The 12538-nt window shown below is 38.3% G+C and overlaps 1 protein-coding gene across 5 annotated transcripts in view; it reads left to right on the top strand.

The window, feature by feature from the left end:
- The window catches only part of VPS41 (VPS41 subunit of HOPS complex), a 166581-nt gene that overhangs the window by 78118 nt on the left and 75925 nt on the right, over positions 1 to 12538 (top strand). For all 5 annotated transcript variants that reach the window (XM_006267880.3, XM_014602587.2, XM_059728674.1 and 2 more), the window contains one exon: positions 10731 to 10850. In XM_006267880.3, coding sequence (XP_006267942.1) covers positions 10731 to 10850 — 120 coding nt within the window. The remainder of the gene's footprint in view (positions 1 to 10730; positions 10851 to 12538) is intronic.

A 12538-nucleotide genomic window follows, 5' to 3' on the forward strand; every position in this document is an offset into this window, starting at 1 on the left:
TTCAGATTAATATGGCTAACTACTCTCTGCTCATGTAATTTTGGGGTCAAACAAAGAAAATAAAACAGGAAAATGCTATTTTATTATAATTATTTAATTTTTTTAACAAGTTACTGTGACCCTTTTGAAATAGAAATGAATATCCATAGTTCCAGATGCATTGAGCCAAATGCATTGAATTTGCCTTGCATTCAGAAAGCACAAACTAGTAATGCCTCTGTTTTTCATCAGCAGTGCAACTTATTACCAGTAGTCATTATTTATCTATTAAAACAAACAAAAACTACTCTCTGAATGCTTTGGTTGTCTGACCAGTCTGCATTAACCACCAAAGAACGAACTATCGGTGGATATCTCCCAACAACAAAATTGTCAGGCTTTTTCATGCTGGACATGATGACAAGGGGAGAGAAACTGGGAATTAATAGAACTTGGAAGTGCTGTCAAGTGGTCAAATAACTTGGATTCACTTGATGCTGAACAGAAAAAAAATTAAGGATTGAACACATCTCTTTGGTTATCTTTGATTACCTGACAGGTAGTTTTATATTCCTGCCTCTTGGAAATGGTATACTGATTCCTAATATCTTCATACTTTGCTGAGAAACTTTCCTCTTCAGGGGAACTTTAATAGACATCTTGGCATATGATAGGTAATATTATTGTATTAAAGACCTGACCCTTGTTATTTAATTTTATTTGCTTCTGTATCTGAAAAACAAATAAACAAAAAGTCTCTAAAAAGAAACTTATTTTTAAGGTTGTAGCAAAAAAAATAGCCATGTTATACGCTGAATCTTTTGAAATCCTATCCAATCTTTTGAGTGCTGTATGGAGAGATCATATAGATCTGCATTTTTAGTTGGTTGGATTCAAGGGTCATGCATAATATGGAGACTACTTTGGTAAATCAATTTGGTTTTGGTTTTAAAGTTTTATTTAAAACTAAAAGTCAAAATCTATGCTTCCCAGTATGAAGAAAACCCTTGAGAATGTCTCCCAATACAATGTTATGTCTGAGTTGCATATAGAAGCAGTGTCTAGAAAAGTGTGAGTTCTCACTATCCATCCCCACATTTTTAACTCTGGGACCTAAGAAAAGAGAATCCAGTGTTTGCAGAAGGACCTGGAATGGAGTGTTGCCATTTCTAACAGCAGCCTCCAGCTACATTATATGCATTGTCACTTCAGAAAGTGTGAGGGATCCTTTTTGTTTCTTTCTTGAATTTCTTGCTTATATTGGTTTATATAATAAATCTACAATTCTAATACTTTATGGCCTCAGTTCAAGAAAGCACTTAAGATATGCCTACATCCATTCTTGTTAACTTTAAAGTTAAGCACCCACTTTAGTACTTTGCTTAATATGAATGCCTTCCAGAACTAAAGTTTCTGTTTGTTAATTTCCATTTTCTTAATTATATTTGTTTTGAGAAAAATCAGTCCTTCATAAAGAGGTATAAGGGCATTTTACAGTGTAGCATTCAAGGGGCCATTATGTAAGTATAGCCTTAAATTGTAACTATTTTTTAAAATGGGGGCATATTTATAGATTCTTGATTCCAGGAACCTTCTTCAGAACTTTTCAGGTTTTTGTATGGTACTGAGATTTAAAAAAATACAATGTTTTGCAAACAGCCATGATGGAAGTAGGCATTTTAAAATTTTGTAGCACAAGTCTGTAAAATCTGCTTAATTTGGTGTATGCTGCTGTCATTTCAAAGCACCAACCTAAAACAGGAAAAAAGATATCGTGGTCAAATTAAAGCTAACTTTTGATTATACAGAATGTAAATGAAAACCATACCTGTTAAGCTTATTTATTTGAATAAAAATGCAACACTTAAATTTTTGGATAAGGTAGTTGCCTCGCTTTTCAGAAAACAGTAGCTTTTTACAGGTGTATGGTATCCACCTCTGAAAATTATAGGTGGATTATAGAGGCGTTGACGTGATCTCAACTGGAGGTGCTAGGTAAAGTACTAAACAGAGGAACATTTCTTCGCTTAACTCTGCAATTAAGTACAGCACCATTGTGAATGGATGATGGTAACCCTGAAATAATAATATATTGTAAATAACAGGGCATCCCTGGCCAGACTGGATAGCAGAGCTTCAAAGCAAGGGGAAAAGACAAATACTGTGCTATTGAAGGCCGTAACCTTCTGCCTTTTAAAAAAGGGTCTAATCTTAAAAAATAACAGGGTGAAAGCTAGCTAAATGAGGGTAGTAAAGCTGAAATAAAGGTGTTCTTCACTTAACCCTTAACATACTGGTGTTTCTCAACCTGTCAGTTGAATGAATGCTATAGAGCAGTAGAGGTATCCACAGTACACATAGGGTTAAAGAGGCCAAAGTAACTGAGCGAGAAGATTGAAGGATATGTAGGTTCCAAAATCAAGGTATTGGCTGCTTCATTGTGTGTAAAGATAGCTTAGATGAGCAAAGCAGTTTGAGGTATGTCTCTCTTTGTAAAGCTGTTGGTGAGGTTTTACATTTGTGGGGGTTTGGACCAATATCCGGATATTGCTAGGAAAATATGCTCTAAGTCAAATAACTGACCCACACCATTAGTGACAAGACTGTTCCCACATAACATGAAAACATTTGTTAAAAAGTTTTGGGGACCTGCTTTTAAATGGGGGTGAGGAGACTGCACGTTCTAGGCCATGTTTAATTCCTACAGAAGTCAGCGATGAAGAAGGACACTCAGTACCTTACAGGATCAGGCCCTTAATTTTCTAAAGTGACTTTGAGTACTGGATGCCCAGACTTAAAGAAGTTTGATATATAGACTAATGAAGCTGCGTTTTTTTTCCAGAAATCATTCAAAGTTGAACACTGAGAACACTAATCGTTTTGGAAATTTAGGGCCAGTTTTTTCTGTTGCTAAGGCAACTGAAGGGCCAATTTTCCAACACAGAAGGTCCCACATATTTCCTTTCATTCATGTTTTAGCTAAAAATAAAATATGGAGGGTATGATCATCTCATTTAAGTGCCCAAACTACATGCAGCTGCTGTTCATATGTGCCAGAAAAGCCACACAAAAAAAGACATTGTTGTTTAGGGAAAGCATTTATTTAAAAAATTTAAGATAATTTTTCAGCGATAATGCATCTTGCCCTGAAATACTATCTCCACTGTCTGACATGCTATAAACAAGTTTATTTTACATTCTGTTTCACTTAAGTTGCAGCAACCTCTAATGCAGTGATAGGATAGAGATTATGAACAAATGGGGAAAGGAGAAATGAAAACACATTCTTTTTAGGAAGCTGAAGTTGCTGTTGTGAGAATTGCAGTGGAATTCATACGTTAAAGTCAAGTCTGCTGGGGAATGTCTTGGATGTTTTTTTTAATTGTCTGATTTTTAGTGTCAGCAGATGCACTTTAACTTTGCTTTGTGAGTAAGTAGATGACCTTTACCTCTGAACCCTACTATATGTACTTCATAATAACTGGTTGGACTACTTTGACAAATTATTAAATTGTCAGGATGCTGTTTGCAGCACAGTCCATTTTTAGAAACCAGATAGTCAGCTGTTTGGCATTGCATTCGGTAGTAGAAGAGTACCAGACAAGAAAGGCAGATCGCTTTGTAAGCTGTAAAATGTCAGTCAGTAAATACTGAGAGGTCCAGTTTAAGTGAAGTAAGAGTAAATACTATGGCAATCTGTGCCCAGACATTGTGTAATTTACCTTAAGCAGTGTCCAGGCTGTAGCATCAACCAAGCCACTGTAGTTGCAAACTATATGATTTTCCCACAAGTGTGTTTGGTGTTTTGAACATTGTTTTATATATATATATATATATATATATATATATAAAATGTGGGGGGGGGCTGTATGTCTGGGCTGTTGACTAGTATTATATATTACTAGTCAATAGCTGAGACCTTTAGTAATGCTGATGATAGGTATTAATAAATACATTGGAATATATTTACTTAGATATTTCCCTCTATCATCACAGTATTCTGTATCTTGTATTGAATGTTTGGGTTTTTCCCAAGCAAAAAGAGGGGGAATGAATTCATGTGTGTTGCATGGATGTAATCACTCTACACATTTCTACACATGCTTCTATCCAGTCCTAAACTTATGCATCTATAAAACATATGTAACAGCAATACCTTTAATTCTAAACATGTTATGTCAAAATGATGTTAGAAAAATTCAGGTACATTTGCACAAGATGCCTGTTAAATCTTTGGTTTGGGAAGTCTTAGCTTTTCCAGGCAAATCCTGCTGATGACTGTTTTGTGAACTGGTGACTAGCTAGAACCCAACAGTCAATTAAACAGTCAAAACCTACTTCAGTAGAAAGAGTCTCCCTGAATCCATCTGTACTTGAAGCTATGAAACTTGTTCACAGTTAGATTCATTATGACTGTTGCATTCTGTGAGTGAAAATACTTTCTGTGTTCACCATCCACCAGATCCCGTTGCCTTCTTTGAATCCACTCCGCCCATTACCATTTCTAATAAATATATATTTACACTATATGTTTATAGATGTTACTAATCCTTGATTCCTTGCTAAATAAAATCTTGGTTATTAGTATCATTAAAGTATAATTGTGCATTTGGGGGCTTGTCACTAAATCACTGGGCCTGGTGCTGCTGCATTCCTGGTATAGGAAAGAGTGTTTCCCTATACCACAGTAGGAAAATAGTACGTACTAATTTTTGTAAATCTCTTCAAGATCTTCATGAAGAAGGAGATTTTTAGATCGAATTGGTGGTGGCATAGACTGCGTGCAGAAATGTAATTCTTACTTTCCAAATAGTTTACTTCCATTGAAACCTCTTGTGGATGGGAGAGAAGGGTGTGTGCGTATGTGCATGTGTGTATGTATAATACACCCTTGGAGAGAGTCAATTTAAACTTCATCACATTGCACTAGTATTGCTGTAGTCAAGGGTTTCCCTATTCAGATGATTAAGAATTCCTACGCTTAGTTTAAAGATTGGGCTTATGCACAATTTGTGTTAGTGCTAATTGCATGATGAGCTCCATTAAATCCAAAATCTAATCCATTCTCTTTAGTAGTTGCACTTTGAGCAACTCTCTCTGAGGAGGCAGAAATATTAAGTGGAAAATATGCAGAGATGTGTTAAGTAATCCAGTGGAACTATAGTCAGTCTTTAAATCAAACAGTCATCTGCAAAGTCCCACAGAAAAAAGATGCTTTCTAATGCATTTTAGCATTGCTGCTGCTGTGACAATAATGAAGTGGTTGCACAGAGGCACACAAGGTACTCATTCAACAGTGTTAAAAAGACCCATCAAACAAATTACCTTAGGAGCCAGGCCCCTTGTCCCCCTCTACCTACCCCCACATTGCTGTCTGACCTTCCTGCCACCTGTGGCAGTGGGTTAGATGGTGGGCACAAGCATGGGGGGCAAGGTTGGGGAGGAAGGATGCTGCTTTGTTCTCCCTTGCTCTCGCCAAGCAAGCTGTTCTGGCTGGGGACAGGAAGTGGCTCAGCCCCTGCTTCAGCCCAGGACCAAAGCTAGAGCTGAACCACTGCCTTCCGCAGGCCAGTACTTGAATCCAAGATGAGGCATTTTTCCCCCCATGCTGATTGGGGGAAAAGCCTGGTCTTGGGTTTAAGTAAATATGATACATCAAGAAACATACAGTGGGGCAAAGCTTTGCACACCTGTTCTCTGTAATAGCAAGGAAAAGGTTAAGTATTTGTCATGTGGTTTTGATTATGTTAAAGTTTGGTTTGCTTATTTTATTACTGCCACGCAGAAGATGCTAGAAAAGCATCTCAAATACTACCGTGTCTTGTAACAAAGAGTTTAGAGACTTAGCAGTGCCACACAGAGAGAAGTATAAAGAGTACCACAGGGAATGCAAACAAATTATTTTGTTGATGCTCTTGAAATACATATACTATGTCAGACTTATGTGAAGCGAAGCCCTACAACACTTTTCTCCCACCAAAAAAAGTAAGTGGTTGGGGGAGGAGGGGGAATCTGTCTTCTGGAGGTTAGTTTTTCCTTGCTCAATGATTAGTTCCTGTTGCATACAAGTTGCTTTCTGGTGCTCTAATGATGCTATTTTAATATGATAGATGTTTGGAATGTGAACTAAATACATTAACCCATTACTTTGAAGATGAATATTTTCAGTGGGTTGAGAAGGATCCTAAATCCTTTGTAGAATGTTCATGTTTGCTAAGTCTCAAGATGGCTGTGTAACAAAAAAAGAGAATCAATATTGTAGTGTAGAGCACATGGTTTTATTACCATTAAATTAGGATAACACTTTTATTTTGAGAAGGCCATTTACTGTCATCTTAAAGCTGCTATAATAGGAGTCCTTGCTGTTGGCTCCCGGATCAGGTGTTCTTTAACTTTCTGAAGTAGAAGGATGATTTTTTGGATCAACTTCACTTCATTTCCTGGCTCTGCCACAGAGACCTCCTTTGTGATTTTTGGACATGTCATTTAATTTCTGTTCAAACAGGGGTTGCTTCTCTGTGCATGAGCCTCCAGTGCTACTACCACTGACAAACTAATTCCTGACACGTGGACCCTTGGAAAAAATATTGAAAGACATCAAGGACTTTCACCATCCCAGTGTAGCATAAAGTGACAGTTCTGCAAGTTTTAGCTAACTTTCTTCAGTGATAAATCCCTCTAAGAGTGTCCTCATTCCGACTATGGGGAACTGTTGCCAGATGTTAGCAAGAACTTTTTTTTTCCTCTTCTGGTCAGAGCAGTCCATTCTGCTTGTTACTGCGTCACATTTCTCACTTGTTTACTAATTGCAGATGTCTAGTTACTCAGGGAAAGGGGGTAGGTTATCAGTGATCAGCTGGCAGCTGCTGAAAAGCAACAGCTGTCAAAGTCAACACCCCACCCACCACCACCAGACACACCTGTAAGAGTAACGTAGCTTTTATAGAGCTATGGGGCAGGGGGAAATGTAGTGCTTTGAATGTAACATCTGTCCACAGACTAGGTACCATAGTGTTCCTATTCAGTGTATTTCTTTGAGATAGTTGACTTTTGACATTTGTCTAAATGCTGCTTCAACCTATTTTTAATATTTGTATTACAAAAATGATATTATTAGCAGAAGTAAATATTATTTTACTGTTCACATTCGTTATGGAATTAAGTTTAGGGTCTATTTTTTTGAGGTAGTAGGAATCTCCAGCTCTCCATGGCTTGAAGTTGAAGGTTCTCAGTATGTCTGAAAGTCAGTTCCTTAGTTTTTAAGGGCATCTTTATTTTGGTGCATCATGCTTTGATGGTTTGTAATGAAGGATGGGTTTTTTTTTATTCCCCTGCTCCCCCCACCACAATGTTATCAGGCCCATGTATTACAAAGTTAACCAGCCAGTGATTAGTATGCCCTTAAAACCTAATTCCTGGAGTTTTGGGGTGCATGTTTGTTTTTTGGGTCATATGTATGAAGATCAAATATTATGCAAGTGCCAGGAATTTATCCCAAATGAAGAGTCACTTGAAAATCTGTGCTGAAGTACATCAGGTGGTCTTCTGTTCTTTAGTTTTAAATGTTTTTCTACTCAGTCATATGTGGGCTTTAAAAAAAAAAAAAAAAAAAAGTAGCTCTCAAACTATGAAAAGGTCACAATTGTTCTTCGGTTTAACTCGCACACTTGTGAATAATAAATGTACTTGCAGATCCTTCACAAGTAAACATACAGTTGGCAATGCATGTTGTTCATACTGAACATGTCCATTTTTTATAATAAGTGAATAACTTCAAAGTTAATAACTTTATCCAGTCTGAATGGAAATGTCACTTACTTGTACATGTACTGGTACCTTAGTTGGAAAAAAATGAAACACTGAAGTAGTAACTATTTTTCTTCTACTAAAGAAGCAATTATTTAGTATCATGAAAATTAGCAAAAAATATTTTCAATTCTTAAGAGCCACCAGCAGTACCAAGTTCTGATTACCCTACATCGTGATTTTAATATAAATGTTTCAGTATAACTTATCTTGACACTTAGGGGCTTTTATTTTATTTTATTTTTTGGTGGGGTGGAAGGCTTCTACTTGTTCACAATCTACTGATGAGTGTCAGATTTTAACAAGTATAGCCACTGCACAAGCTGCATTTGCACGGTTCTCATTTTGCCAGGGAGGGAATTATAAGGTGTTTATTAAGACAGAATCTGACTCCATATGTTAATCTTTCTGATAAAACTTCTGTTTATTGAGGAGGACAAGGGCTTTTTTGTGGTATCCTTTATTAGACCCCTTTTTTGGACAGTTTGATGGATCATCATGGCATGGCTCCAGCCTCTCTATTTAGTGACTCGGTTTAAACTTTTTCTGGCAATTTTGGTCCTTTGGTGCCATCTTGTGGCTTTACCAAAGACATGCAGTCTATGTAGTTCTTACGCAAACCTTTAAAAAACAAGCATGAATCCCCTCATCATTCACTCTCATCACAGCTACTCTTACTTATACATTTAAAAGAAAAAAAAAGTCCCTCCTACAGCGAGGGTCTGCATAGTAGCTTTTTATATTTGAAATGTTGCAGTGTTATAGGAGTTAACAATGGTATTGGTATCAAAGGATACTGATAAATGCCAGTATGTTTGACCCTTTAACAATACAAGTGTAGTGAAACCATTGTAATTTGGAGGCTCTTTCATTGGAGGTTAGAGCCATTTAATTAACTTAGTTTGCTATGGAACATACAGGCATAACAGTTATAATACAACAACTGATGCATACTGTCAAGCAGCAGTTCCCCATTGCCTTTTAGAGCAGCTGAAGGGTACTTTTGTCTCTGTCTACATAACCTTAGTAGCGGAGTTTCTTGAGTTAGTCAACAGTAAGTTCAAGGAGTTACTTTATACAGGGTGGTAGTCCTGCTGAATGAGCTCATCACTGTTGAAGTAGGACTAATCATACATGTGTCGGCAGGATTGGGGCCTTAAATTCCAGCTTGTCTGTGTGTTGGAACTTTAACTTTTCTGTGTGTCACTTAACTGCTGGCAGTACTCCAGAACTATTAAAATCCTAGTAAAAATAACCTTTTGGAAGCACTCTGGAGCTGGTAAACAGCTGGGATACCTTGGAAACAGTCTTCTTTAGATGATGCTTTGTAACATACTTTTTTTACAGAAATATGGTTTGAAATGTGTTAGAAACCATTCTTTAAAGGAAGGCTAGGTTCTTGGACCCGAAGTTTTTAGTCAGTTGTGCCTGTCCTGAAATATGATCCCAATGTGTGGGCCCCCTATTCTTTGATGCAGAGACACGTTGAGACAACTATAGTTTTGCATGGCTGTAAAAGATCATGGCATGCACTTGAAGCCTTCATTGAATTGCTTAATTGGGGCATGTTGTGTCATAATGCAAGATTCCATAACTAATGTCCTGTTTCTTTGAAAGAAGTAATGAATCCCAGAGCAAAATTAATGTGCTGGAATCAAAAGGTCTGGGTTCTGTTTTCCCTTTACCTGTTGTTCCTCGGGCCCCTGGTACACGTTACATTTAAGATGCAATTAACCTGTTAATCATGCCGCAAATAGTAACCCAGCCACACAAAGTTGATTTAAGGTGAGATAATATAGTAAGCTAGCTACAAAGTTATTCCATATGTAATGTGTATCAACTTTATGGCTTGTTTGTATCTCACCTTAAATGGAACCTGTGGCCAGTTGGGGCCAGCCCATGAAGGATCCTGACACTCAGATAAGTGCCAGGATCCAGCATGGGGCAGCTTGAGAGTCTGGGATACAGCTCCTCTACCTGGACCCCTGTCCAGGCCTGAGAGGCAGATGGGTGGAGCGTGGTGAGCCCATGATCATAGTGTCTCTTTGATCTTGGGCTTGGTGCATCACAAACATTCAAAAACCATGTGTGCGCTGGGCTGCACTCATGGTTTTCAGCTTCTGGGGACTTCAGGGCTCGTCAGGAGACAAGAGCCTCTCCCCACTCCCAAGATTCTTGTGCACCAGAGATGTCAGAAAACCATGCGTGCAGCCCAGTGCACACTATTTTTAAAGGCTCCATCATGACAGGACCCCAGGATCAGGGAGCCTCTCCCTGCTGGGACCTGTAAAAACCGTGTATGGCATCTAACTGGGGTTTTGACAATCAACTGCTTATCGGCTGGGGCTGGAGATTGCAGTGGGGCTGGTACCAGACCCTGATTCCTAGCTGACAGTCAGCTGTTTGTGCACTTTGCACAAGAGTGTGTAATCACTCTCAGATACAGATAAAGAAACCATGGCACCCTGCAGGTAAAGCGTGGCAGGTAATCCTTAATCACCAAATCACATATCGTGCCATGAATGTGTGGCATGGCAGGAAGCATGTTTGTTGGGATTGCAGATCAGGCCCCATCAGGTCTTTAAGTGAATGTCTGTCAGCAGCCTTGAGCAAATCAGTTCATGCCCCTTGACTATGGTTTTCTTATCTTTATAGTAGGAATGATTAGATTACATGGTCTTGTGTAAAAGCCCTTTGAGAAGTGCAGTGTTAGAATGGCTCAATTGAATTGAAGAAATTTTTAATTCTGAAGTATTTTAAAAATGTTTCCATTGTAAATGCAATCCATCTTAAATGTTTGACCTTATTTACTTCCCTCTCTTTGGTCTCCACCCTTCACCCCTTGAAATATGAGCATGTTACAAACCATAAATCAAACATACTAATCCATTACAGATGACATGATTTCATACAACTGTTTTTGTTGTTGTTACACGTCTCCACAGTTGTTGTTATATGACAAGAATTGGATGAACAGATGGAAGCCCTCTGTTTTACATGAAGGAGAAGGAAATATAAGAAATGTAAAATGGAGAGGACATTTAATTGCTTGGGCTAATAACATGGTAAGTATTTGCTTGCTGTTCTTTGCATGTATATAGAAATATCTTGGTAGCGTTGCATACAATTGACTGATATTCCTAAAAATTTTGAAATAGCATCAGGTGTCTAAATACTTATTTTGTAAACCATTTGACTGTGTTCAAATTATTAAATATATAAGGCAGTCCAGCACTGATGGATGTTCTGAGGTGTGTTTTATACACGCACCCACTTCTACCCCATTAGTGCTTGCAAGTGGCCCCTCGTCATACTCCTACAATCAAGTCTAGAATTACAAAGACTTAACAACTGTATATACCCCTTCTGTAGACACAGATATCCTGCACCACTGTAAAGCAATGGTTTGGATTAACATCATATACTCTGGCAGACTGCCAGTTGAAGTCAGATTTGTGAATCTTGCTTTAAACAAACTAGTAGTGTTAAAATGTTAAATAGGTGCAAATCTAACGAGACATGATTCCAAGGTTTCACAAAATAAATCATAATTTTGGAAAATGCTTAGCAGAAGATAAATCTTTTCCCCAGAAGTATAATTCATAGATTTTAAGACCAAAACGGATGGTCACAATCATCGTGTTGATTTTCTTAAGTAACACATTTTACCAGCTTTGCAAATACAAGGCATAATTTGGGTAAAAGCTTCAAAGCCCACTACTAGCAAGTAGCCAGCCTAGGGAAAAATTTTTAAGTACCTATCAGTGATTTAGGTTCTTAAGTATTATTTTTTAATGAAAATGAGGTACTTTAGGAAAATTTTACTCCTATGATATTTGAAGCTCTGACATTAATGGCATTTTTTTAGATGTTGCTGTGATCCAGTTTCAAAAGGTATCTTATAGACAGGCCTGAGCTTTTACTGCTCATATGTGCCTTATGAATGAGTGTGCTATAGGGATCTAGCTTCTAGTGCTGCTTGATCTTTCTGGCATTAGCACAATTTGAGGTTCATTCTTTCCAGAGCCACACAATTAAAATATATATTCTAGGAGAATCTGCTGGAAGTAGATATGACAGTGGAGGAGAGTCATCCCCAGAGAGTGCACCACATAGGGATGCAGAATACTAATAAAATGTTGAGAACCATCTGTCAGAGTCAAAAAGTCATGGTCAAGCCTATTTTATATGAAAAATGAAATGACTCTTGCCCTTCAAAAGATTAATATATTTGGCTATTGGACCTTTATTTTCTCTTTGCCTCTTTTATTTCCAGGATATTCTTTTCCTAGTGTAGTTTATGTTCTATTCTGTTGAGCTCACTTAAGGAATGCTTTTTATACCATCATAACTTTTTGTGTTGGTTTTATTTCTGCCCTTGTATACTTTGCCTTCTGACATGTTACATGCAAACCTGTTGGATTTCTGATATTTGGAAAGAACCTACACGTTACTGAGGCACAGATCTGAGGCACACCCTCTCCCCCCCACCCCATGGTGCCCTCCTGGGATGCGCGCAGCAGCAGGAGCCGTTCCTCATCCCTGCGCCCCCTGAATGAGCCACAGCTCTGTCCCCCCTGCCCCAGCTGGACAGCACCTGCCCCAGCCCTGCTCCCTCCCTCACTGTGGGAGGCCTTGATCTGCCCCCCCCCACACCCCTTCCCTCCCCCCTCTCCTTCCACTACAACAGACTTACCAGCTGGATGCAGCTGTATCGGAATTGGAGGCTGATATGCCTCCTTAAAAATCGGCT

Source organism: Alligator mississippiensis, chromosome 5 (assembly GCF_030867095.1).
Source record: "Alligator mississippiensis isolate rAllMis1 chromosome 5, rAllMis1, whole genome shotgun sequence".
Lineage (NCBI taxonomy): Eukaryota > Metazoa > Chordata > Crocodylia > Alligatoridae > Alligator > Alligator mississippiensis.